The sequence below is a fragment of the Bactrocera latifrons genome, unplaced genomic scaffold (assembly GCF_001853355.1).
Source record: "Bactrocera latifrons isolate USDA-ARS-PBARC rearing strain unplaced genomic scaffold, ASM185335v1 scaffold_44, whole genome shotgun sequence".
Lineage (NCBI taxonomy): Eukaryota > Metazoa > Arthropoda > Insecta > Diptera > Tephritidae > Bactrocera > Bactrocera latifrons.
In genome coordinates this window covers 346,002-373,219 of record NW_017537090.1, presented here as the reverse complement: position 1 = coordinate 373,219, position 27,218 = coordinate 346,002, and the positions used below count along the sequence as shown (strand labels likewise).

At 35.2% G+C, this 27,218-nt stretch overlaps 5 protein-coding genes across 11 annotated transcripts; 2 read left to right on the top strand and 3 right to left on the bottom strand.

The window, feature by feature from the left end:
* Positions 1 to 1,163: 1,163 nt before the first annotated feature.
* On the bottom strand, positions 1,164 to 7,242 carry LOC108972942. 6 transcript variants are annotated; one of them, XM_018939887.1, is made up of 5 exons: positions 7,106 to 7,242; positions 4,781 to 5,492; positions 3,177 to 4,585; positions 1,782 to 3,078; positions 1,164 to 1,552 (listed from the first exon to the last, which is right to left on the bottom strand). In XM_018939887.1, the coding sequence occupies exons 2-4, from the start codon at positions 5,382 to 5,384 to the stop codon at positions 1,840 to 1,842; spliced, it is 3,252 nt and encodes a 1,083-aa protein (XP_018795432.1). In that variant the 5' UTR covers positions 5,385 to 5,492; positions 7,106 to 7,242; the 3' UTR covers positions 1,164 to 1,552; positions 1,782 to 1,839. The 6 variants fall into 6 exon arrangements, with proteins under 6 accessions (XP_018795432.1, XP_018795438.1, XP_018795433.1 ...); XM_018939893.1 differs by having other exon boundaries at positions 3,186 to 4,585; XM_018939888.1 differs by lacking the exon at positions 7,106 to 7,242 and adding an exon at positions 6,594 to 6,990.
* Positions 7,243 to 8,468: 1,226 nt separating this feature from the next.
* LOC108972953 (intraflagellar transport protein 122 homolog) lies at positions 8,469 to 13,238 on the top strand. Its single transcript, XM_018939915.1, has 16 exons — positions 8,469 to 8,689; positions 8,784 to 9,011; positions 9,093 to 9,303; positions 9,382 to 10,149; positions 10,215 to 10,271; positions 10,328 to 10,492; positions 10,550 to 10,794; positions 10,854 to 11,336; positions 11,391 to 11,665; positions 11,734 to 11,881; positions 11,945 to 12,145; positions 12,266 to 12,386; positions 12,458 to 12,614; positions 12,678 to 12,790; positions 12,856 to 13,020; positions 13,083 to 13,238. Exons 1-16 carry the CDS (start codon positions 8,625 to 8,627, stop codon positions 13,179 to 13,181), a joined length of 3,501 nt encoding a protein of 1,166 aa, XP_018795460.1. The 5' UTR covers positions 8,469 to 8,624; the 3' UTR covers positions 13,182 to 13,238.
* A 49-nt stretch (positions 13,239 to 13,287) lies between these two features.
* On the bottom strand, positions 13,288 to 15,207 carry LOC108972952 (NADPH-dependent diflavin oxidoreductase 1). The gene has a single exon (XM_018939913.1). The coding sequence runs from the start codon at positions 15,130 to 15,132 to the stop codon at positions 13,387 to 13,389; it is 1,746 nt and encodes a 581-aa protein (XP_018795458.1). The 5' UTR covers positions 15,133 to 15,207; the 3' UTR covers positions 13,288 to 13,386.
* A 512-nt stretch (positions 15,208 to 15,719) lies between these two features.
* Positions 15,720 to 16,945, top strand: LOC108972957 (SURF1-like protein). 2 transcript variants are annotated; one of them, XM_018939921.1, is made up of 5 exons: positions 15,720 to 15,972; positions 16,029 to 16,150; positions 16,222 to 16,416; positions 16,478 to 16,645; positions 16,698 to 16,945. In XM_018939921.1, exons 1-5 carry the CDS (start codon positions 15,775 to 15,777, stop codon positions 16,906 to 16,908), a joined length of 894 nt encoding a protein of 297 aa, XP_018795466.1. In that variant the 5' UTR covers positions 15,720 to 15,774; the 3' UTR covers positions 16,909 to 16,945. The 2 variants fall into 2 exon arrangements, with proteins under 2 accessions (XP_018795466.1, XP_018795467.1); XM_018939922.1 differs by having other exon boundaries at positions 15,881 to 15,972; positions 16,057 to 16,150.
* Positions 16,943 to 26,608, bottom strand: LOC108972956 (UDP-glucose 6-dehydrogenase). The gene is made up of 5 exons (XM_018939920.1): positions 26,135 to 26,608; positions 18,886 to 19,024; positions 18,145 to 18,794; positions 17,762 to 18,076; positions 16,943 to 17,681 (listed from the first exon to the last, which is right to left on the bottom strand). The coding sequence occupies exons 1-5, from the start codon at positions 26,300 to 26,302 to the stop codon at positions 17,505 to 17,507; spliced, it is 1,449 nt and encodes a 482-aa protein (XP_018795465.1). The 5' UTR covers positions 26,303 to 26,608; the 3' UTR covers positions 16,943 to 17,504.
* Positions 26,609 to 27,218: the final 610 nt, after the last annotated feature.

Below are 27,218 nucleotides of genomic sequence, written 5' to 3'. Positions count from 1 at the left end.
CCAAGCACTGGTACTCAAATGTGTACACTGCCATCCGCTAATAAGGTCTGATTAATGATTCGACTAAGCCCCCGCACCACGACAAGGTGCCTGCCTTCGCGGGGGAAAATTTTTTAAGGATGCCAACTTACAAGCAAAAATATACATTCCAACAAAAACAACAGATATTTGTTTAGATTGTTTGGAACCTCAAAGAAGCTTGTACAAAATATTCCAAAACGGGACCTTATACAAAATTTGCCAAACACAGATCAAATAAATATTCGTCGGAATACGAGATCTGTTACAAATATGAAATGTATTTGACTTTGAATGAATATAATAAATCCTTACCCAGAGGAACGAAGTAACCTGTTTTATTGTCGATGGCTTACTTCATAGATGTAGTTTTATGAATTATTTAAACTTTACTGATATTTGGTTGTTGTTGTTGTTGTTGTAACGGCAGAATTCTGCCGAGTTGACAGTCCTTGGCCGGATAAAAATCCGGGTCCGTTCCGGGTTTCGTAGACCCGACTGTCCTGGGAACGGACTGATATTTGGTCATTATAATCAGTAGAAGATTTAAAACTTTTAAATAATTGGTTGCTTGATATGTCTAACTCCAAAAGTTCTATGTGTTGGCATCCGCGGTTCAACCTCGGGTGATAGGAAGTAAAAACCAGCAAATCATATTACACTTTTTAACAATTAAGTTTATTTAATTCTCAAGAATTTTATATGCAATTTTAATTAATTTTACTTCTTAATCCTTACATTGTCTTAGCTTAATAATTTATAATATTTTTTTTTATTTTTCAATTTATTTCTACTATTTATAACGTTTTCATATTAATTATTTTACGTTAAACCTTATAAACGAATTAAATGTGACTCATATTTATCTCTACTTCGCGGCTGGAATTTTATGCTTTATTTGCCATCAAATAATCGGCGAACTTTTAAAATACCATCATGAAAAAGTAAAATTTTAACCAGACTCAATTTAGTAAAGTTTAGAACGTGGGGGTGCGTGGATATAAACTATAAAATTATCTAATATGTCTGTCAACAGCAGACTGTGCTAATCGTGATGAGACCCAAAGACAAAGTTTTCCTCTATTATTATGAATTATGGTAATACATTATGCGTTCCAGTTAATTCATACTTATTTATATTATTCTGAGTTTAATTGGATGTCATTTTCAAAATGAGTACACATTCCTCCCCCAAATATTTGATTTAATTTATATATATTTGTTGATACTCATCCCATAATTACCTTATACGAATCAAGATTTAAAATTTCTATGCGTCTGTTTTAATATTATTTTATGTTATTTTCACATTATTTTACAACTTAATCATAACTACAGTTAATTAATAGTTATCTATGTGCTAACTTCAAAACTGTTTTCTTTTAAAATATAAAAATCTATTTATTTTCAGTTTTTAACTTGCCATATTCGCCAAATTCCATCTGTTGAGTTATTCACCAGCTCTTGAAATGCGGCACTTTTAGTTCCGACAAACTCACCATAGCATGCAGGTGTGTGTTGTTTGGTTTAAAATCTGCAAATCAATATCGGGCTTTCAACTTGCATTCTTGATATTGCTAATTATATATGCATACGTTTTAGTGATTAGTGCACTTTTATATGAACACAAGATTACAATAGAAAATATCTACTCATCATGGTAAAAACACAACACTTCAACACAAAAAGTGCAAATTCATTTCACTCCTACACACATACACTCCATTAAAAGATTAGATTAAATATAGCGAATATTTACTCACCCTAGAAATTCCAATCGTCTGCAATAATTGTACAATTAATGCTTCCCTAAAGCCATTCCTATTCCGCGGGTTTACTCTCCGCTGACTGCTGCATCAGATCCTCCAAGGGGAAAAATTCGCCACCCCCACTACCACTGGCTCCTTCACCGCTGCCACCAGCTACCTCTACATTATCCTCATTATCAGCTGTATTGCCACTACTTGAGGCACCAACGCCACTTGTCGTTACAGATGTTCCAGATATTGCTGCCGCTGTATTATCAGCCGCTACCTGCGGCGTTCCCTCCTGTTGAGTTGCGGCCATCGCCGCATCTTTATCAAGCACAACATGCTGTTGATCCTCCTCACCGCCACCAGACTCCAACATTTGCTGTTGCACTCTCACAATTGGTTGACCATCGGCAGTGTATGATACTGATACAGGTATGCGGGTACCATCTTCACCAATTACATGCGCCCCTTCACCCAATTCACCGTCATGACCTTGCTGTATTACCAATTGACCATCGGCATTTAATAGCGAGGCATCAATCAATTGTGTTTCATTGTTTTCACCCTGCACCAAAACCATTTGACCATTACCATCGGTCATCATTTGTAATGTTTCACCATCGATACCATCACCAGATTGCAAGAGGCCGGCACTTTGTAGAAGTTGTTGTATTTGTTCGGGATCCTGTACTAATATTTGATTACCATCAGCATCGGTTATGATGTGATTATCTAATTGCAGCAGCTGTCCATTTTCATTAAGTATGAATTTTATTTGCCCGCCTTCTACTTGTGCTTGCATTGACTCATCTAATTCCATTGCAACTTGTTGTTGATTATGATCTGCTTCTCCATCTCCAGCCGCAGTGCCATGTTCGGAGTGGACCTCTCCGTTAGCATCTGCAGCCCCCACAGCGCTTGCGTTTGCCTCCTCAGAAGCAGGTGTGCCTGTCTCATCTTTAGCTGTTTGTTCAGTTTCTTTCGATTTTTCTAGATCAGCTCGAGTACGTTCATCTGCTGTTTCAACACCTTTCTTTGTCACTAACGCGGGCATATCATCCTGCGTCACTTGGGGTTGTGCATGCTCTTGCGTATCATTATCATCATCTAAACTTGGCATACTAACTGGACCAGAAATCTTTCGTTCCACCCCGAGACTACCACCACTCTCCTGTTCTTCTTTATTGCCACTTCCTCCTGCTTTTTCAGCATTCGTGGAAGTCATACCATCGTCAGGTTGATCTAAAACAGGCATATCTATGCTAACTGAAACTGGAGCACTGCTTGTGGGTATAGATTTAGTACTCTAGAAGATGGAAAGTCAGTATTGTATGTAAGTGAGACATATAGCATAAGATTTCCGTAAATATTTATATATTTTTCAAACAGTTTAAGAATAATTACCTCACTTGCCTCTTGTGCAGCTCCACTATCTGGCTGAGGAATAGTAATATTAAATGTGATACCCCCAGAGCCTTGCTGTGATGTAATAACCAAATTGTCATTACTGTTTTGTCCACCCGTAGACGCAGTGTTTGTTCCAGCCACAGTATTACCCGTTGTAACGGATACTGAATCACCACCGTTATCATTTTTTTCGGAATGCATTTTTTCAAAAATGCTCTCAATGTCAGCTTCTACACCGCTACCAACACCTTGATGAGACGACATATCACCGCCCTCACCATTGTCACCTTTGTTGTCGTCATTGAGCAATGCTGCAGCACTCGGGTGGAGCATATTATTGCCACTCGAGGTAGCTGATGCAGACGTAGTTATAGTAGTACCACTCGTACTACCACTACTAATACCTTCCTTGTCTTGACTATGCGCCTCCATGTGTTGATTATAATAGTTTTCTTGTATAAATGTCAGTGAACAAATGTGACAGGAGAAGAAGCGTATGTTGTTGGCTGCTGATACATCGGTATTGCCACTACTTACAACAGTATTTACTGTATTGTCACTTAATGCCTCGTCGATAGTTTCTTGCAACAATTTTTGTGTTGTTAATAGATTTTGAGACGTGGGTTGTTGTTGTTTAGTTGTTGTTATCTGTTTCACTACGGGCGCCGACTGTGTAACTATTTGTTGATGTTGCACCACTGCTGTATTAGTAGTCTGCTGTTGCTGGGGCTGCTGATGTACTTCGAAATGTTTAACCAGCAATTCACGTTTGGGGAAGGACATTGAGCAGGTGCCACATTTGAAGTAATTCGGCTGATGTTGTCGAGCGTGTTGAGTGGCCGCATCTCGTGTCTCAAATCGTTGAGCGCATAACCGACATTTGAATGGTTTTGGTTTTGCACCGGACAAATGCTTTCTAAAATGCTCATCAAAGAGCGCCTTATCTGTGGACTTGAATTGACAATGATTACATGTGTATAATGGCGTTGTAGCGCCAGCGTTCTCGCCTGACCCCAGCTGTGTTGCAGGAATTGTCGTAGTACTTGTTACTACTACGTTTGTGCTGTGATTTGCTTCCATGTGCTTTCGCAAGGCCGGCTCATTTACAAAGTTTATATGACATACAGCGCATGTATTATCCATAGTGGTATTGTGTTCCCGCACCATGTGCTGTTTCATAGTACCAAAGTTCGGAAAAATTTTCTTACAATTTTTACACTGGAAATTTTGCGATTTGCATGTTTCATAATGGGTATTAAACAGACGCATGTCAGATGTCTTATAATCGCATGAAAGACACTTATAAATTCTAGTTGTCTTGCGTTGAAATGTTTGCGTGCCTCCAACTGAAGTGTTTTGAGTTGAACCTTGTGTTGATATTTTCATTTGCTGAACTGCGCTAACGACTATTAATCAATTTCGAAAAATAGAGTAAGTAATAATGGTTTAGTATTATTCGATTTAAACTTATAGAATAACAATGTTTTCGATGAAGTAGATTAGTTCTTAAATATGTGTACAAATATTATATGAGAGTACTTTTATAGAAGATTATATGCAATATGGTTTCAACTGAGTTTGCTAAATAAAAATATGATTACCTGGTGGCGACTGTTTTCCCACATTTGAATCTCCTGTCGCTGTATGCAATACTTTACGTACCCGCCCCAAATCGTTGCTGGTATCTTCGACTGTACGTGTAATTCCACCACTATTTAATTTTTGCATTTTAATTGGTGGTGATGTTCCACCACCACCACTGTCATCATTCAACCCATACTTCTTATGAAGTAGATTCATTAAGTTGGTTCGAACACGCTCCACATCATTCTCCAACCTATCCAAATAGTTAAGCAGGTTCGTACAACGCGCGCAAACCACATCATCTACGCTTACTATAACCATAAAAGCATCACCCACAAGTTGCCCAATTTTATTTGGAAATTTTGTCGCTGTATGTGATGTCTGCGTTTCGGTGAGCAAATTCTGTTGTTGACTGGCACTAAGTGCATCATCGCAGACGTAGCAACGGTTTGTGCTATTTACATGGCTCTGTTGCAGATTATGTGTATTACTGGACGTCACAATACCAGAACCTACTTTTTGTTTTAATATGCGAGGCTGGTTGAGGCCGGTAACTGTCACCGCACCGCTTGAGTGCAAATTATGAATTTTGCGAACCGCGTTATTCATCTGATTATTCATTTTTTGATGAAGGGCACAAAAATAAAAGCTACCGCGACGCGTTAAAACGACGCCAAAGCAGGATTTCACAATTTATACAAATTGATAGTTTTACTGTCACCGTATTGCCTAAAAAAAACATTAGTTATATTAGAATAAATATCAGTAGGATTGTAAATTTAAATTGTTTGTAATAATACTAATATAATGCCATTTTAAGCACGCTATTTCTAGAAAAAAAAAAATATTATTTTTTCTCAAGCATTACCCATTCACTAGACGACTTTCGTTGGATTACCCTTAAATTAATTTCAATGTTTTCTTCGTTAAAATTTAACGAACAAGTGACACATGCTTTGAGATAAAACCCGAATTGTGCTTCAGGCCATCATATAATTTAAAGAGTGAGATAAATATATTGTTAATTGAGAAAGAATATATCGTGGTTAGGCATCCGGCGGCTATTTTTTTTTTTATCAATTATTTTATCAACTGCATACATGTATACTTTAAAAATACCAAAGTGCATTCTCTTTTCAATAGGAAGGATAATTAAGCCACAATTTTATAGTACGAAACCAAATTTCAAAGTTGTTAGTTAATTAGAACTACTTATTTGTATGGCTATTTTAATTTCGAAGTCGCTTTAAATTAATACCCGAAGTCTGCATCTGAGATCACACTGTTATGACATCCTTTGAAAGTTGATTAAATTCCCGGGTATAGTTGACTTCCTATATATTAAACATTTTAGCCAAACTGCAAAATGCCGCCACACGACCATAAAACAAACACAATTACTAGTGAAGGTAATAAAATCATTTTATAAGTTATTCCTACATTCAGCACCCTTAATTTAATCTGGCGGGAGAATTTATTTAAAATTTCAATAATACCCAAAATTGTATGGGCATAAAACCATTTATAACATAAATTGCAAGTTTTACATTTTATTGCTGGTGAAAATTACGTTTCACAAATTTCTTACACAAATTATTTCTTGTCACAAAAATTACACTGTGCCGCAAACGCAATCAATTTCACACTATCCACTACTGTACGACATTTCAGCAAGCCACAAAATGAAAATCAACTTAACGAACGAGAAATCGAAGCACGAGTAGAGGTAGCTAAATTGCCGCCTCTGTGTATTCACATTAAGCCCTCAAAATTTCTTTTCTATTTAAATCCTCTATACCCAATTAACTTTAAATACAATATATGAATTACCTATGAATATAACTTTATGATTTTAATATTTAACTGCTACTGCTTCATGAACACACCACTGGAGCCACAAAAAAGCAACACTGTACAAAAATTGCCGTTGCAAACAGAAAAATATTCCAAACGCCTAGAAGTTCCGTACGACAATGTTCAATTTAACGAATGGTCTTCGCGTTCGTTCGATTTTCTTACACCACCGAATCGAATTTTACCCAGTAAATACATGCGCAAGAAAGAAACAAATACAAATTCACAAATAACTCAACGAAAATTAAAAATTCGTCAAGCATAAAACTAAAATGGCCGACTTCTGTTTTCGTTAAATTTATTGTAAAATGCCAAGCGTGATTTCAGGCATTATTTATACCGTCTATTACGTTCCCTATATTCTCCTTTGTATATAAACCTTTTGGCTAAATCCATCTTTTTCACCTAAGTTTCATATTATTTTCAAGAAATATTCCTTTTTTATATGTTAATGTATGCACTCAGTAATTTAAAATTAGGATAGTCACCCTCGAGAACTCAAACGAAGCAACGCCGCGTTGCGCTGCAACAGAATAAAAGCGACGCAAAAATAAACGTATCGTATGCCTTGTCCCACGCACAGAACACGTTCCTCGCTGTACCGCTGCTTTCTCAATACTAAACGGCAGAGCCGCAAAATCGTAGTAGCAGAGTGCTGACATTGACGTTGGCAGAACATCGAGGGATGCCAAGAAAACTTAAACTTCTGTTCACGAAACATGAAACATATATGCATGTGTTTACATATGTATGGATGAAAGTACACGCATGCTGTACTTTTTTAGAAGGAAAAAAGGCGGGTAGCAGCGCAAACAAACTGACATACAAAGGGACATAAATTGAATAATGTGATATACTTATGAAAAAATGAAAATCTCTATTTTATAAACGAAAATATATATTATGCAATTAAAGTCGCTTATTATACAGGCATTGAAGCTGTTTTGGTTCAAGCTTCATAATATATGTATGTTAATATACATATGTATTTATATGAATATGTAAAAGTATAGTTAATAAAATTTGCCGGCTGGGAGCTTCTTTCCGCCAATTTCTTTTTACAGCCATACACATAGTACATATTGCTATTATTTCCACGTATGTGTAACTCAGTATATATATACATATGTATATATAAATGTATACCGAGATCTGCGTTTATTTTTTAGTGATGTCAATATTAGTCAACGGGTATCCGTTACCTTTCAATTACGTGTGGTTATGAATACTTCTCAGCTATGTAAAGATGTGCATATAATGCATGTGCATACATATGTCGTATTGTTCTTTACGTAGAATCGAGAGATTTTGTGTTCAATGTACTGAGAAAAGAACATCCATAATAATAGTAGCTGCATCCATTTTTATTCGCTAAATATCTTTACGAAATTTAGAATGTAATATTTTCCCCAGCAACGGTGCAATGTCTGAATAAATTGATACATATCAGAATCTTATAGCATACAGCTGGCGTACCAACTGACCGGATCAAAGTCAAGTTCTTGTATGGAACCTTTTTTATTTGCGACAAGTATTGTAGCTTCGGTTGCACACAACGATTTTTTCTTGTTTGGATATAAAATGTGAAATTTGTGTGTAGTGCATTTTGAGCTTATAGACATTAGAGAAGTAATTGTCCTTATACTATGTATATGTGTTGTGCCGACGTTATCAACTTGTAGACCTTCCTTTTGACTTCTTCACAAAATAATTTTTAACAAACTAACGAATAACCATATATGTATGTATGTACAAACCTACGTACAACTCGCAACACTAAGTTAATGATCTGTATATATTCACGAATTTAAATACATATGTATATACATATTTATTTATGTATATACAGGTACCAGCACCTTGGTTGCTAAGCAACTTATTAACTAAATTTTGTAAACAAAAATAAAACTCTCTCCTAACTGGAAAAATTATAAAATCGTTCTTAATACAAAAAGAAACTTGTTTGAAGCCACTCCTCATGTGCCGAAGTTGGAAAAAGCTAAAATAATGCGTGGTGTGCTGAAATGGGTGCAAAAGATTGAATTTCCCCACATAAAAGATGACCAAGTCAGGTTAGTAGAGAACTACAAACATATAAATATAAATAAATGCCAGCAAAGTTAACAAAAGATGAAATAATTTCTTCAATCGGGACTTTTTAAATAGCGTACACTCTCTCTGTTATCATCCGGAAGGCAAGCAACTAGTGGTTGCAGCCGGTGAACGAGTGCTTATTTATGACCCCGATGGAACCTTATTGAATACGCTTAAAGCGCACAAAGATGTGGTTAATTGTGTTGCTTACGCTCGCGATGGTAAAAAGTTTGCTAGTGGTGCTGTAGACAAAACAGTAATTGTGTGGACACCCCAACTGGAAGGCTTGCTAAAATATTCGTAAGCTCTTATATTATACATCTGTTCTGGCCAGTGCAACCACTGCGTTTAGCTAATGTAAATAATGCTATTTTTTTATAGGCATAATGATTCAGTACAATGCATGGCTTTTAATCCGGTCTCACACCAATTGGCGTCTTGTTCTCACAGTGACTTCGCTTTTTGGTCTGCGGATCAGAAAGCGGTCCAAAAGTATAAGATCTCAACTCGCGTCAATTCCTGTTCGTGGACGAATGATGGACAATATTTGATACTTGGATTAGCTAACGGCAGTATTTCCATACGAAGCAAAGTATATATATAATTTATTAATATCATATATCTGTACTTACCATTTATGTAAATATAAAAATTTCTTATTCATATACAGGTCGGTGAGGAAAAAGGTCGCTTTGATCGTCCAGGTGGTTCTAGTAGCAATGTCTTTAGTTTACAATGTTGTCCTATGACAAGTACTGATGTCATTGGTGTGGCTGATTGGGGTCAAACACTGTCGTTTCATACACTCAGCGGTCAAATGATTGGAAAGGAACGTGCGCTTGGTTTCGATCCGCTTTGCTTAACATACTTTCCTAATGGAGAATATTGCATAGTGAGTGGCTGTTCGGACTCACTGCATTTATTTACTAAGGAAGGTATACGTTTGGGCATACTTGGCGAAGGTTTTAAATCGTGGATTTGGTCAGTTGCTATTCACCCGAATGGACAGTCCTATACAATTGGATGTCAAAATGGCACAGTCGCATGCTTCAACATCGTTTCTAGCACAGTACACGCTTTATACCGCGAGCGTTATGCATTTCGTGAAAACATGTGTGATGTTATTATACAGCATCTGATATCAGGACAAAAAGTGCGCATCAAGTGTCGTGATTTAGTGCAGAAAATAGCTATCTACAGGAATCGTTTAGCGGTGCAATTGCCCGAGCGAGTAGTCTTATACGAATTGAGCTCCGGCGAGGAACAACCGATGCATTATAAAGTCAAGGAAAAAATACAGAAGAAATTCGATTGTAGTCTATTAGTGGTGTGTGCACGTCACATAGTCCTATGTCAAGAAAAGCGTCTCCAATGCTTAGACTTCAACGGCATACTGCAACGGGATTGGATAATGGATTCTTTCATTCGCTATATAAAGGTGCTGAAGATTGATTTTTTAAATCATTTTCTTAAAAATATATATTTATCAATGTATTTGTAAAGGTGTCTGGCGGACCAGCAGGTCGAGAAGGACTACTTGTGGGTCTCAAGAGTGGGCAGGTTAGCTTCAATATATTTATTATTAATAAACTAAACACTACACCCAAAATTTGTAGGTATTTCGTATATTCTTGGACAACTCGCTGCCACTTATGATCACAAGTGTTGTGTCAGCCGTGCGTTGCTTAGATATAAATGCGAATCGAACTAAAATTGCTGTTGTGGATGACACTGGTCGTTTGGTCGTTCGGGATATTGTGAGCGATACTCTACTCTACCAGGTTTCTATAACTTTTATTCGTGATAATAAACATGGATAATTTGGAATTAATTTTAAGGATACTGGTGTAAACTCAGTAACTTGGAATACACACCTAGATTCGATGCTTTGCTACACGCACACTATTGGTGGCCTGAGCATTCGAGTTGGCAGCCTACCACCACGGGGACCACAGAATATGTTAGGTGTAGTTGTGGGTCTTTGTGGCGCTACAGCTTTTTGTTTACGTGGCAACGTTATGCATAACATACCACTAGCTCTGGGTGCAACAATGTGGCAATTCGTGGAAGCGGGTCTTTTTGAGTAATATCAAGTATGGACTAAATTAAATTTGTCTTTTTAATTAAAAATGTGTGTTGCAGTGAGGCCTATCAGGTTGCCTGTCTAGGTGTGACCCCAACCGATTGGGAGGGTCTCGCGCAATCAGCTTTAGAAGCGTTGCATCTGAATATAGCGCGCGATGCATATGTAAAAGTGCGTAACCTTCCTTGGTTACAGTTTATTGATGAGTTATGCGAAAAGCAGAAACGCGGCGAAGTACCAAAAGAGGTGCTGCAGGGTGAAAGCAGTGCATATGCGGGAAAATATAAGGAAGCCGCTCGTCTTTTTCAAAAATGTAATCAGCCTATGCGTGCCCTAGAAATGTATACAGATTTGCGTATGTTCGATTTGGCTCAAGAATTCATTAAGGACGGCTCGGATGAAGCCAAACGTGAGTTGGTGAAAAAACGTGCTGAGTGGGCCTACTCTGTGAAGGAGCCACGCGCTGCTGCCGAACTCTTATTATCGGCTGGAGAACATCAAAGAGCTATTGATATTGTTGCAGAGCAGGGTTGGGCAGATATGTGGGTAGGCTCATTGAGAACGAATTGACATCGCTGATCCAATTGTATTTACAGTTTATACGATATCGGTCGTCGTCTAAGTTTGAGCGAGAGAACTTCTTTGGAGTCGGTTGCATTCAATTTAAAGCAGTTAAAGGCATTACCGTTGGCTGCGGAAATTTTTAAGAAGTTGGGCGATGAGGCACAAGTAATACAATTGCATGTTGAAGCACGTGATTGGACTGAGGCTTTCAGGCTGGCTGAGAATATACCTGAAATGTTGCCAACTGTGAACTACCAACATGCTCAATGGCTTGCAGAATCAGACAAATTTATTGAAGCTCATGAAGGTTAACCTTATACCTTTTTATTAACTATTTAGCAGTTTTCAACATAATTTTTGCATAACATTACGTAGCTTACTTGAAGGCGGGTCGTTTGAAGGATGCTAATCGTTTGCTAAAGCAGTTAAGCACATCGGCTATTGAGGAGGAACGTTTTCTAGATGCCAGCTACTTTTATTGGCTGTTATCCAAGCAATATCTAGACATCTATTATAAGAAGGAGTAAATATGACAGCTTTTCGGACATGATATTTTGTTAATGAAATATTATATTGTTTTTATCAGCGAACAAACGCCTACCGACCACCACTTTAAAGAGTATCAAAATCATTTGCGCATTGCTAAAGTTTACTATGCATACAGCATAATATTTAATTACATGAAGGAACCGTTTACAACATATTCGCCAGTTAGTTTATTCAACGTGAGTCGTTTTATATTGAACGAGGTGGAGTACAAAGGCACACCGAAGGGAGTTAGCTTGTTGTAAGACATAATATTTTCTCTCAAAATTATCAGATTTGTTATTTACAATACAAATAGTAAATGAACTTACATATATTCTTGGTTATTCATGTTGCTATTCTAAACATTATCTCCCACCAGTGCTGTACTATTTACGTTGGCAAAACAGGCCAAATTACTGCAGGCTAACAAATTGTGCTTAGTTGTAAACAAGCGTTTGCAATCGCTTAAACCACCGGCCGGCGTACAAGAGCAAATTGATGTATGATTTTTATTTATTTAACGCAGTTTTACCGTTAATAATCAATTTGTTTTCAAATACTTTACTTGCAGATAAACTATCTGAATAGTAAGGCCTGCAAAAGCGGTTTCAATGATCCGGAGGAACTGTTGCCACTCTGTTATAAATGCTCAAATTACAGTCAACACCTAAACGGCAATAACTGTCCGACCTGCAAGCAGGACTACATTTTTTCTTTTATTTCTTTTGGTATGTCCATATTGTATTTAATACAATCCATTGCAAATGTCATCGATTCACTTTTTTTTTTAGAAATTTTACCATTAGTGCAATTTCATCCAGAGGTTGATATAAATGATGCCGAGGCTGAACGGCTGCTACTTGCTCCACCAAAACCTGCTGAGGAAGGTGATCCTTTTAGCGAAGTAAGATCGTATAGATTTATGTGTTTTTCACATGTACTACCACTTATATAAACATTTTATAAAAGGATGTTGCTAGCGCTTTACCATTAAGTCTGGATCGCAATGCATTGCGCGGGATCGACCCAAGTCACATTTTAATAGTTAAACGTCGTGAAAAAAATCTGAAAAATATATACTATCGTAATATATTACCAGACCTACAAGTAACATTTTGTCCGGAATGTTTATTGGTTAGTATCATAAACTCTATCGACATTTTACTCTTTGTTTGTAATGGATTATTTCTGTTCAGGTATTTTATTCGGAGGACTTTGAGTTACAGGTATTACAAAAAGGTTATTGTCCTTTCTGTCGTACAACATCAGAAAAATTATTTGATGAATATTTGTAAAGTGCCTTCTGAAACAAATGTTTAATAAATATAAATAATTTCTAAAGATAATAATTACGTGCTGTGTTTTTCAGAATTTATTACTAATATAAAATATTATGCGGTAAATGCTGGTACAGTATTATAGTTACATATGTACTTGTCCATAATTTATATATTCTGTTTATTAGTTATAAATTTTACTAACCATTTTTATTGCGTTATTTTACGACCATGTCTCCTCTTGATATCTCCGACTTTTAATCATCTGATTCAAATATTCCTCATCTCCATTCAACACTTCAATAAACGCCTCACGAACCGCTTTGGGCATACTATTCGAGGAACCAGCAACTAATATCACAGCCATTCTCTTCAAAATTAATTCACTAATTCGTGCATTTTCTTTTGTTATCAAATGTTGAACGTACACTTTGTGTTCTTGGTCACGTGAAAATGCTACAAACACTTCACAGCATTTCTCTTTTTGCCATTTAGATAAATCATCAACAAAGTGAAAGTCCTTCGTTTTATTTCGGCACCCGAAGAAAATAATCAAATCGCCGACTTTGGCGCCACTGTTTTGTTGCTCATTTCTATATTGTATTACACTTCGAAAAGGTGCAATTCCTGTTCCTGGGCCTACCATAATGATTGGTGTTGCCAGGTCGATAGGCAATGTCATTGTACCGTTTTTTATCGTACCAAATACACTACTTCCAATTGGTAATGATTTTAACCAATTTGAACAAAGTCCAAGTCGTGGAGTTGACATTTTGGTTTTATACTCAACCACTGCTACGAGGAGATCAAGTGAATGTGTGGACGGCATAGAAGCAATTGAAAAACTACGTGGTTGTATGATAGTGAACATTTCAAACAAAATTGATAGTTTCAATTTTGACGTACTGTGTCGGAAGTCTTGCAAAACTTCTAGGATTGTACGTTTTGGGCGGTTCACGTAATTTATAAGATCATCCAAACCATCAATTGTGGCGAATTCTTCTAATTTTTCCTTCTCCAATTCATCCTCACAATTCAAAGACAACAGCTCAAAAGCGCGTTGATTGGGGCGAGCACTCAAATCCCAAATATACTTTGCTAACATACCCACATTCACTGGATTTGCGTAAGCCAATGGTACTGGCATATCATCATACACAGTTTCCAGTTTTACCACCGTTTTTTCGTTAAAGTCCAAATTATGTTCTCTGACTAATTCGAAAAACTTTTGAACTTGCTCATCGGAATTAGTAGGTCGTAAGTCTAAAACATCCCCGGCATTCCATTTAACATCAGAAGGAAATTCAAAACTAAGAAATCGTACATCTTGAAAATGACTTACGTCAGTGGTTCGCTGATTATCACTTAATTTTAAACTTATAGCTTCACTATTTAGTGACCATTTCAGCTTATCCTCCGGCATCAAAGGCGTTTCTTGGGCAAGGCAAATCAAACGCCACTTAAAAATGCTTTTTGCGTCACCGTTTTTCTTCAAAGCATTAAACGGTAGAGTCATTTTCAAGTTATTCCACAGCTCTGCAATCCATGGTAAAGCTGTCGCACCAAGTCCATGATCATGTTGATCATCACATAGACCTAAAGGTTGGATCAAATTGCCACCTAGCTGCATTAGACGTTTGTTTAATTTTTTAGCTGCAAAATTAAATTTAGCATAACTAGAATCGCCTAGTCCTAAACAAGCGAATTGTAAGTTTTGTAGTGAATCCCCCGGTAAGCTTCGTCGCAATAAAAATTTCCACGTTTTTCGCATATTATCTGGTTCATCGCCATTGCCTGTGGTGGCTACGACAAAAATTGCTAATTTTTCCTCAATCATTTTCTCTATTGGATACTCATCCATTGATAACACTGGGCCACTAAATCCCCACGTTTTTGATTCGCGCCAAATTTGCTCTGCCACATTTTGGGCTGTACCCGTTTGACTACCATAGAGAACAACCAAACGCATTTTCACACTTTAGAATAAAAATTTCAGTTGTTTTAATATATATAAAACTGTTTAGAACGAGCGCGTGTAAATACCGGCTCGATCTTGCAAATTTTTAAGTGAAATTTGGATAATGAATGAAACAGCTGTGCATGAATTACTATTGGTGGGAACAGAATAAAACTTAACATAGTGCCCATACTTTCCCAACGAAATTATGCGATTACATCTCTTCCCATTTTTATATAATACAATACTTTGTAGTAATGCAAACATTTTATATCGCATATGTTTGGCACACATTTATCAATAAAAATAACAATATTAATGCTTTGTATGAAAATAAGTATTAATATAAAGCTATATGTACATATGACCATAACTTCATAAAAATAGCGAAGGCGATTTTTCTATATGAATCTTTATGATTTAAAGCTTTAAAGTGTTTTTAAAAATGTAAATCTATATTCAAAAATGATTAAATAATACCTAACCGTTGTTATTGCAATTATTTGATAGACAATTTATAATTTGTAATAACAATTTGTTTATTTTTAATCAATTGGTAACTGCAAAATATAATCAGCTGCTTGTGTTACCGGCAAATGCAACTACAATAAAAAAATATTATTTACTGTATGTTGTGCAACGAAAATAGTAAAAATGTTAAGAGTAGTTAAAACCACAATTAATTGGGGATCTGCTCCAATTAAATTAGTAGCAAAAATTGGAGAGAAACCACATACATTAAGGTTGTTTTCAACAGGACACCAAAGATGGCAATATTCTCGGGGAAACGGATCCACTACTGTGCGCTTTGAGAGTAACAAAAAAATAACACCTCTTGGCTGGTTTTTGTTAGTAAGTTATACATTTTCAAAATTCTTGAAAAATCTCTAAAAATTTCATGTAATCAGCTCGCGCCTGTGTCCACATTTGGTTTAGGTTGTTGGCAGGTGAAACGTAAAGCTTGGAAGGAGCAACTAATAAAAGACTTAGAGCTGCAAACGCAAATGCCACCAGTACCTCTACCGGCTGAGTAATATTTAACTACATCCGCATTATAAAAAAAATATTTCGATTTTTAACACATATACATATGTATCTCAGCTTTTCTGAATTGTCGGCCATGGAATATCGCTTGGTTTCGGTACGCGGGAAATTTATGCACGACAAGGAAATGCTTATGGGCCCTCGTTCATTTATACGTCCCGATGGCGGAGAAACGACTGGAGGTTTATTCTCACAACGTGATACGGGTAATGGCTATCTTGTGATAACACCGTTTAAATTAGCTGACCGAGAGTAAGAAATGTTGCATTTTTATGATATGTGGAATATTTTGTGTCGGTTTGTGCCTTTATAGTGAAATAATTTTGATCAATCGGGGATGGGTGTCGAGAAAACATGTCAAACCGGAAACGCGTATTTCGGGTCAAATAGACACTGAGGTGGAGTTAACTGGTGTGGTACGAATGGGCGAGAGTCGCCCACAATTCTCTCCAGATCATAAAGGCGGCATTTTTCTCTACAGGTGAGCACTGCATTCCTCAAAAATTGTGTTCATCATATATATATTTTTCCAGGGATTTGCCAAAAATGTGTGCATTAACTGGCGCATCTCCGATTATGTTAGATGCCACCTATGAGTCATCTATACCCAACGGTCCCATAGGTGGACAAACACGTGTCACCTTACGTAACGAGCATTTGTCGTACTTACTAACGTGGTTCAGCTTATCAGCAATTACTTCCTACCTGTGGTACCGTCAAATACTAAAGAGGATACCATTTTAAAAGTCGCTTACAAAATACAGTTGCCAAAGTAATATAATTTATTGTTTATACTTTTATTATTAAAATGTACTTAGTTACTGCACACGTATATAATTGGAATTTCATGCGTATATCAATATATATTTTTTTATTGCAAAATGAATTAGAACGAGCAAAAATACGTGCCAGTGCATGATTTTTATGTATTTAGAAATACGTTTATGTAAATTGAACACAATACAAAATTGCATTCACTTATATAAGTACCGTTGGCAGGAAATGATATAACTAATTTCGCCACGCATGGCGGCATGAATAGAATGGTTGCAGTATGCATGGCGGTTTTAAACGGCGACGCATTTAAACTTTAAATATGCTTAATACAACGTGTTTGTGTTATTATATAAAATACATTTTTAGACGTATACATGTACACACGTATTTAGTAAATATTTACAATGATAAATGTTACAGCAAAATAATAAATACTGTATATAGGCTACACTTTAAAGTGTTCGGAAACATTTTTTCGTTTTGTTTTTCAGCAACTTGGCGTTTCTTTATCAACTGACAAATTTACTTCACTTGCGACGTTTTTGTGCACATTTGGCTTAATTCTACAATTGTGGCACAGTGCCCCAGGAGGGCATTAAACCGTTTCGTTGATAGCGTTTCCCAATTGTTTGCACGTGGAAACCGATCTGCTGCAAGTTCTCATGATCGAGGATTTTACGTCCATCAAATATATATGCTGGTTTCATCATTGACTGGTAAATTCGTTTATAGTCTAATGTCTGTGGGTGGTAAAAAAAAAACCCGTTAAGTCACCACGATATTTAAAATAGTCAAATTGTAATGGTTGTGTAAAGCTTACCACAAATTCATCCCACTCGGTGCAAAGCACAATCGCATGTGTGCCACGAACAGCGCTATATGGATCACTATGTATTTGCACGGCCTTTTTGACATTTTCCGGCGATTCCGTTACACACGGATGTGTTAGATCGTCGATTATTTGCTCGGGCTCCACCTTTGGATCGTAAATGTCCAGCTTGGCGCCCTCTTCCAGCAGTGTTTTGCACACCGTTATGGCTGGCGTTTCACGTGTGTCACCAGTGTTTTTCTTGAAAGCGAAACCGAAGATAGAAATGCGTTTATCTGAGACAGTATTGAATAGACTCTCAATGATCTGTAATCAAATTAAAAGAATTTACGTAAAATGTCATTTGCAAGAACCATTTAGCTACTAAATATCACCTTTTGCGAAAACCGCGACTTCTGATACTCATTCATGTCAATCACTTGTTGCCAATACGCCGCGACTTCCGGCAAATTGAGACCCTCGCATATGTATACCAAATTCAAAATATCTTTCTGGAAGCAGCTACCACCAAAACCCACCGATGCTTGCAAGAACTTCGCGCCAATGCGTGAATCCAACCCCACAGCGCGCGCCACTTCAGAAACATCCGCGCCCGTAGCCTCGCACACAGCCGACAATGAGTTAATGCTCGATATCCGTTGCGCGAGGAATGCATTTGCCGCTAATTTCGATAATTCTGAGCTCCAAGTGTTCGTTGTGAGTATATTCTTTTTTGGTATCCAGTGTTCATAAATCCAGGATAACTTTTCAACCGCTTTGTGTCCCTCGAGCGTTTCCTCACCACCAATAAGCACACGATCGGCATGCACCAGATCTTCGATGGCTGTGCCTTCGGCAAGAAATTCAGGATTCGAGAGTATATCATAACGAATGCCAGGCCTTTGATTGGCATGCAGTATATGCATTATACTCTCGGCAGCGCGCACTGGCACCGTACTTTTCTCCACCACGATCTTATTCGACTGCGCGATTTCAGCGATCATGCGCGCCGCACTCTCAACATACTTCAAATCGGCAGCACGACCTTCAAATTTTAATAAATTTGATTATTGATAATGTTTGAGAACTTTAAACAAACATATTCTTAGTATTAGCCAGAACACATGTATACATACCCTTGCCGTTGCCGAAGTTTTTTGTTGGTGTATTTACCGATATGAATATAAGATCGGCTTCTTTGATGGCAGTTTCGATATCGGTGGAGAAGAACAGATTGACATTGCGGCATTTTTTGACGACATCATCTAAGCCAGGCTAAAGATTAAAAAAAATTTAATTTAGTAATTAATGATTTTTTTTTTGTTAAATAGAAGAGTGAATTTTTTTTTTGCCAAAAATAGTTTAATTGCCCATTAATATTACATTAAAAGGTAATAAAACTGATATTTATTACATAAAATATAAATATTGTGTATCCATACAGACATACATATGTATATATGTATGTATGTAAATGTATGCAAATATTTCGTGTGTATCGATACAAAACTAACTGACAAACCGCAATTAAACACTTTTTTGGGACAAATAGTTCAACTCGATTACTACATATGCATACATACATAACTATATGGATATACATGAGTACCTTCCTATAAGCATAAAAAAATTCAAAAGTCAAGGGTCTACGCGTTTAAATTGTTAATAAATGGCCAACAAATCTGAATTGGCGAACACACAGCCAAACAAACCAATGAAGAGTTTCAATTAACAATAACGGAAACGTGTGCGAAATTTAAATGAATTCAAGCGTGTAAAAGTCAAACAAATTCATAAGTGGGAATAACGCCACACGCGTCTTCCCATGACTTTGCGCACATACAGGGTGTTATCAAGCAACGGCGCCGAGTGGCGGTTTTTCGCTGCTCATTTAGAATATTGTCTGTACAAACATTTTTATTATTGACTTTGCGTAAGAAATTGTACATATGTACATATATCAATATGTATGGTATGTATATATGTTTGTATGTATGTGCATATTCTTTGTGCAAAATAAAATTGCATATTTAGTTGTAGCTGCTATTATGAATGCGAATACCCGCACGAAGTCGTTACTAAATAATATTCTGCATACATCCATATGCCTTTGTAGGCAATTTAACTACTTTATAAGCTTTTCCGTCTAACTATTTCTAGTACATACACACATACTTACATACATATGTTTGTGTGTGCAGTAAGCAATTTCAGCTGAAGATAAAATACATCATGTAAGCTACATTTTCGGTTCGTGCTGACTAAGAACGCTTAAATGTTCACATGCAAGTACCGGAGCGTGTTTGTATGCATGAAAGTGTGTTTCGAGATACGTTTAGGAAGTGACCATGTGAAATTATTTCAAGTGAAACGCTTCGTAAAAGATTTAACTGAGTACTTTTTCCTGCAAAAGCAAAAGCGCTTAAGTAAACAGAGTACTTGTATAGAAATGTATGTATGTATAAAATCAAAATAATGGCCAGATAAAGCAATGGAAATACTTGATAACAAAGGTTTGTGTTAGCTAGAATATGTATAGAAAAGAGAGTGTCTGCGCGCGCAAAAGATAGAATGCAGGCCAAAGCGGAAATGTGTGCGTAATTAGAGAAACTGCTCTGCGATAAGGCATCCGTACACAACACTGTTGGAAATTTAGTTAAATTTGATATGGCACTCATTTTGAAGATATTCTAATAATGCCATGCAACTTTTTTAGACATATGTATATATTTACATGTTTGCGGGATAACAGTTTAGAGAGATTATATAAAACGTAAAATAAGCAAATTTTTTTCTTGAATATTTTGAAAACTATAATCGATTTTGAAGGGAGTGATAAGCCTAGAGCGGAAATGAATCATGATTGTTTTGGTTACATATACATATGTATATATTTGACCCGAACTTTCATTTAAACTGCGAAACCGCTAACCTAATCGATAAAAAATTCAGATTTAAAATTATTTTGGTAAACCCTTTTATGTTCGTGTGAAGTCTGGTTTCCATATGTGAATTAGCGTTTGTTAAGGAGCTGTTTGTTTACGACTCAAAAAGTTTGTGTGGCCATTTTCCAATGAAAAAAAAAAATTTAACGACTTTTCCTGAAATTTTGTGTGTTCCAATAGAATCATGGGTGCGGAATCGTTGAAAATGTTGCAGACGTACCAAAAGACATTAAACTTTTGCAAATACGACGTCGAGTAGAGTTTGCGATCTGATGGTCACTAAGGATCAGGACACTAAGGTCAAACTGTCGAAAAATCTAGCGAATGGGTGCTCCAAAAATGAGCCGGAACCGAAACAACCATTCGCTAAATGCACTGAAGGTCATCCCAGCAGAGGCTCATAAGAAGTGTAAGGAAAGTTTAATAAAAACGTGGGTATGCTAACCGGGTTTTACGGCTTCAAAGCTGTTTTAAGTGTTTTAAAATAAAAATATAAAAGGAGAAATTGAAAGACGTTTTTTCTTAATATCCATATGTTCATAAGTAGTCGAAAATTGGGTTCATCGAATTCGTTCATGTAAAAGAAGTTGTGGAGGCCACTTGAATAATGTTATTCAGAACTCAATTGTACTTCACTTTAAATAAAACACATTGGAATTTTCTTAACAACTAGTGTGTCTTTTTTTCAAAAGGAATCATATCGCTATTGGAAATACCCGAATAGACGTACAATGGATAATTATTTTGGTATACTTTATCAAGCATACATATATATGTATATGTGTGTATTTTTCTTGGGTAAATATATTTGTAGCTAAAAATAATTTACTACAGTCGAATAAATTATACTTATCAATTATATAAACCGCTATTTTAACCATATAAGTGTACGTATATATTTCATTATAAACATTTTTAGTATACAAGAGCCAAATTATTAACACTGATATTTATACATTAATACTATAATACTGTGAACTATATACGATTGCAATAAATTTATGTCGAATTAGACTAAGCGGAATAGAGATTTCGGTTATTGAACTTGGTGAAAGATCGCTAAAATATGTATATATATTTAGCTTTCCTTATACGCCATCAAAATAATTCATTAACCATTGACAATAAACACTTGAAAGAGAATAAAAAAGGTGTGATCGTTTTAAAGCTAACTAAACTGCTGACCTATACGCAAGTCTCGAGAAACTGTCAGTATACAACTAACCTCAAAACTTTTAATGATCAACAGGAATGAGCTGGATACACAGCCAAGGACTGTAATCTTAAAGCATTTTCAAGAAATAATTATTAAAAGAATTACTGTTACTCTCATTCTTTTTGTGATTAATTTCAGTATGTTTTATTTATTTATTTAGACTTGGTGCTTCTGATGCAGCCGCCGCTAGATTGCAGCACATATGTACATGTGTATGTGCATTTGTATAGTTTTTAATTGCTCTAATGTTGGTCATTATCAATTGCCGTAAAACAATAAAAGAAAACAATTAATAAACAGTTACGTTGTAAACGAGACAAAACTTCACATAAACATCATATATGTAGCGTAAGAATTCAACTTTCATCGTTGGACCAGATTGTGATTGAATTATAATAGATAATAGTTAGTGATCTATGTTATGAGCCATAGACTCAATAAGTTTTATAAGTATAGTTTGATTTGTGTCAGAGGCATTTATATGAATTAAATGAACTCAAATGAGCTACGAAGAAATTTATAATGAAAAAAAAAAAAAAAAATGCCGAATCGTGGACTTAACAAAACTGCTGTGTCAATAAAAGTGAAATTTAGAAATTAAAAGTACACGCAAGAATTTATAAAAAATATGTTCTAGCCATATACGTCAGCATTAATATAATATTATTGTTATTAGATATTATTATTATATTGTTTATCGTTATCCATCTAATATAAACTAATATTTGTTATGTGGGCTACCACAATTCTGTATTACGTACTTACATATATTTGGTTATAAAATATTAAAAATATTTGAATAAGCAAAACACTCTAATGAAATACATACATATTAAAAGATTTTTATAATGAAAACAAAAAATATACAGCTTTTATAGTTGATTTTTAACGTATTAAAAACGTCATTCTGTAAACAGATTTCTTTTAATATGAAATAATATTTTATTTTGTCTGTGTTGCATAAGCAGCTTTAATTAAAAAAAAAAAAATGTTATGCTGTGAAGCCAATGCAGCACTCGAGTCAACTACACTTTTGGCACACTCTTACACATCAATACATACATACATATGTATATACTTATTTGTTTAAAAAATTTTATACACAAGAAGTTTAAAAATTAATATACATATAATATGTATGTATGTATGTACGAGTATACCTGACATTGATGACTTCAATGAAATATTGATGATCAACTATTAAGTATGACGTGTTTCAAGGCCGTGCTTGGTTATGCTTGGGTTTTAATTATAAACATAAATTTGTATTTTACGGCACTTAACTTTATTTGATTCATTTGTATGAAAAATTACATAATTTATTTCTTTAATTGCTACTTTAAAGCTAATAATGTGCTTACTTTAATAAGTATAGCTTTTCTATATACGCAAGTATGTATGTATATATTTTTTTACAAAGTACGTGTTTATAAAATTATTAAATTTGTACTTAAAATTATTAAATAAATAAATGACAGTTATATTTTATAATACTATTATAAATGTGTACTCTTGAAGAAAATTCTTCGTGTTCTGTTATATTCTAATGGGTTAATCACTAGACATCTCACAATTACTATATCTTTATACTTTTTTGTATTGTACAGAGGAGGAGAATGAACATTAAAGCATATGTACATCATACTTCAAAGACCCTGAACTGTAATGCTTTTAGCTATGACATAAAATATATATACGTATATATATGTACAAACATATGTATGTATAAATTTGTTGTAAATTAAATAACAAAAACTTCAATTCAGGTTAGGGGATTTCTATTTATTAAAGACGATATAGTCAGACTTAAACAACCTAGTTTCTTGGTGTGTTAGAAATTACATGCCATTGAACCTTATAAAATGTAAAACGATGTGCTTTTCACGTAGATCTGTAGACCCTACTTCATACGTAATACAAAACTTTAGGTTTGAGCAAGTATGCAGTTTTGTTGACTTGGGAGTAACTATGGACAGATGTGTATAAGAGACAGCTTTTTACATCTTTGGTGAGGCCTATATTAGAGTATGCTTCCGTGGTATGGAACCATTGTTATCTAGTTCTTTCTGAGAAAATAGAGTCCGTTCAAAAACAATTTTTACTTTTTGCCTTAAATCATTTGCATTGGGATTCCAGTTTAAATCTTCCCCCTACACTAACCGTTTAAAGCTTATAAATCCCTACACTCGCACTACCTAGTCGTAGGGAAATGCTTGGTATAATATTTCTTGTAAAACTCATCAATGGGTCAGTCTGTAGCCCATCTCTCTTGTCTGATATTAATTTTAACATTCCCGCTCGCTCTACCAATAAAATTTTCGAGAACAAATTTCGGGTTAAACGAACCATTCCGCCGTATATGTCACGATTTCAATTCTCATTCCAGCACATTTGATATAACAGATTCACTCTTTACCATTAAAGAAATTATTTTATCTACTCTTAACAAGTAACATTTAAAAATTATAAACTTTAATCTAATTCTTAGTTTTGGCTTTTGAAATTTTTGCTTCTGTAGCTGAGCAGCTTAAGATCGCAACGCTTAAAACTACCTTGCCTTTTATGACTCGGCTAATTCCGCTCGATCGCGGATTGCGCCCCTCGCGTCGGCTGGGCGGGAGGAGGGTAATCGTTGGGTATTATTATTAGTCGCATAGTACTTAAAATCTTATATTTTTGTTTAAACTACATGTGTATGTATATTTGAAAGTGTGTACAATGTACAAAACAATGCACTTTTTTTTAGTTCATTGACTCAGTGCTCACATGTGCTTGAAGAACTTGAATTGTTTATACATTTGTATATGTATGTACATGCCTACATAATAACATATTTTGTTTCCTTTCTGTGCCTCATTCTCGCATAACTCAATATTGATCACAATAAATTTCACAGATTTATCCCATTTTTGCAAACTTATTTATTTCATTTCGCTTCCTCTTTCTGTAAAATTTTTTGCCGAGGCTCTACTATGGTACTGGTTTTAGAATCCCCAAGTTGAATATTTTTTATACTCTTGCAACATGTTGCTACAAAGTATAATAGTTTTGTTCGCCTAACGGTTGCATGTATCACTTAAATACAATATGTATAAATGGAGAGGATGACGAGACGAGTTGTAATCATTGTCTCTAACATTAGTGAAAATAAATATATTGCAATGAAGCTTATTAGACAAAACGTCATTAATCGAATTAGGTACAAATCGATTGAGAATAACTTAGTACAATTATCGCTTTGATAGCAACCTATTCACGGTTTCGTCGAACCCTTTCGCTACATTTTCCCAATATTGCCAACACCTGAAAATATATAGCCGGCTGGGATCCTTGAAAGAAGCAAAAGTATAAAATGTTCGGTTACATCCCAACTTAACCCTTCCATACTTGTTTTTTTGTTATGAAATCAAAGCACGTTTTATACAGTTAACATGCATGAAGACTTAAAAGTTAACTAGGTGAGAGCATTAGAAGTGAATAGACAAAAGAAAACCTACTAAATACTTGGGAACAAAAACACCTGAACACGAAATATCTGTTAATATTTTAGTTACACGCATACATATTAAGGAAATAACATATATATAGGACCTTACGTGTATCCTTATCAGAGCAGAAAACTCAATTTACTAATATTTATTATTAGTTTAAGACTAATTACATATTTATCTGTAATTACACTACACGTGTTAAGAACACATTCGTAATCCACTGAATTGAAAAAAGATAACAGCTAAGTGCTGTAAATTACAATTTTATTTTAGCAAAAAACATTAAAAGCAATTTTGTTGTTAAGAAAGCAGAAAAGCAAAGATTGCATTGTGATTATTATGTGTCATTACTATTATATAAGCAGGATAGTTAATTAAATCAGTTTAAATTTTAGAGTAAACGAATTTCTCGTTAATCAATTTACATAGTTCATAGCATATACATATATACATATATGAAAGTATCTTAATTACAAGAAGTAAAACACATGTTCCCGTGACATTGACCTTACTGTAAATAAGCGCTAAACACGCCAAACAACCAGAAATCAAAGAGATGCTGACTGTGGGCACTTAGTCAGCTTTGAATCACGCACAACAGGTTTTTAATCTTTTTAAACAAATTTACAAAATTATGTTCACTTTTTCAATATAGTATAGTTGGTAAATAAATTCTGTGTGTGTTTACTAAACTGTAAAAAGGTGTTTTGTGATTTGATATAAAAAGATTTACCTCATAAATAGGCAATTTTTCAGAATTCCATTGCGCTATTCTTTCGGAACTTCTATCCACTACCGTGACCTGTATATCAGGACACTTAAGCGCCATAACCGCACAAGTCGGGCCACCAACGTATCCAGCACCGATACAACACACTTTCATCACAGTTAATGTATCCATTTTAGTTATATATTAAGTTAATTATGCACTATATTTTATACAATTTAAATTTGCAAAAATTGCACGATTTTTAATTGATAAATGCAAACGAAGTTTTCTTATATGCAACAGTGGAACTTTTTTGGCTTTAGTTTTTTTTTTTTGAGGAACGCTCAATTCATTTGTGCACAATAATTACGCGCGTCTGGCGGTTAAACAAATGTTCACACCTTGTTGCTCGTCACAGAATAAAAGAATTAAGCACGAGCATTTTTTATTTATTAATTTTTCCAATTGCCTTTGTGCAGGCGTTTCGTAGTTCTTATCTTAATTTTTTTTGTTGAAAATGACAGCTGCCGGCTCTCTCTTGAAATGAAGTGACTTTTCTCTCATCAACCTAATAGGGTTGCTAATACAGTTCTTTAAAATGTAATAGATTAGTTATATACCGAAAGAATGAACTAAAAATTCATAAATGCTTTAATTGACTTAACAAATTAAAGATTTGCGTATGCAACGCTTTACTGTCTTGTCGTCCCTAAATAAAGCGGCATCGGCAAATTGCTGTCAAAAACTTATCATACGCATAGATTTTATATAACGCATACCTAAATAAATGCAGCGACAGAGCTGAGGTTTGAAAGATTCGTTTAGGACAGAAAGTTAAGAATTTATTTTTGAATTTTTTGGTAATTGCATTCGATGTTTAATGCTTGCACAAATGTATGAAAGTATTATTAATAAATTTATACGCTTTGCTTGTTTTTCTTTTGTACTAATTGTATAATTTAAGTTAGAATTTCATGTAAATTTTCCGCCGTTCAACGCTTCTATTTAGGTATGCCAGTTATATGTTTAGGTTATTGTTGTCATCCAACGGAATAACAAAAAACTTACTCTTTCGGTGGAGTCGGACTATAGGGAGAGCGTTGCCAGA

Coding starts and splice junctions, on each gene's coding strand:
- LOC108972942 (XM_018939887.1), bottom strand. CDS start 5,384: ATGAATAATCAGATGAATAACGCGGTTCGCAAAATTCATAATTTGCAC. Junction 4,586..4,780: donor GGGAAAACAGTCGCCACCAG/GTAATCATATTT, acceptor ATTGATTAATAG/TCGTTAGCGCAGTTCAGCAA. Junction 3,079..3,176: donor CTGCACAAGAGGCAAGTGAG/GTAATTATTCTT, acceptor TCCATCTTCTAG/AGTACTAAATCTATACCCAC.
- LOC108972953 (XM_018939915.1), top strand. CDS start 8,625: ATGCGTGGTGTGCTGAAATGGGTGCAAAAGATTGAATTTCCCCACATA. Junction 12,615..12,677: donor TTTTTCTTTTATTTCTTTTG/GTATGTCCATAT, acceptor TTTTTTTTTTAG/AAATTTTACCATTAGTGCAA. Junction 12,791..12,855: donor AAGGTGATCCTTTTAGCGAA/GTAAGATCGTAT, acceptor ATTTTATAAAAG/GATGTTGCTAGCGCTTTACC.
- LOC108972952 (XM_018939913.1), bottom strand. CDS start 15,132: ATGCGTTTGGTTGTTCTCTATGGTAGTCAAACGGGTACAGCCCAAAAT.
- LOC108972957 (XM_018939921.1), top strand. CDS start 15,775: ATGTTAAGAGTAGTTAAAACCACAATTAATTGGGGATCTGCTCCAATT. Junction 16,151..16,221: donor CCAGTACCTCTACCGGCTGA/GTAATATTTAAC, acceptor TATGTATCTCAG/CTTTTCTGAATTGTCGGCCA. Junction 16,417..16,477: donor TTTAAATTAGCTGACCGAGA/GTAAGAAATGTT, acceptor GTGCCTTTATAG/TGAAATAATTTTGATCAATC.
- LOC108972956 (XM_018939920.1), bottom strand. CDS start 26,302: ATGGATACATTAACTGTGATGAAAGTGTGTTGTATCGGTGCTGGATAC. Junction 19,025..26,134: donor AAAAATTGCCTATTTATGAG/GTAAATCTTTTT, acceptor TTTAATCTTTAG/CCTGGCTTAGATGATGTCGT. Junction 18,077..18,144: donor AGTCGCGGTTTTCGCAAAAG/GTGATATTTAGT, acceptor ATTTGATTACAG/ATCATTGAGAGTCTATTCAA.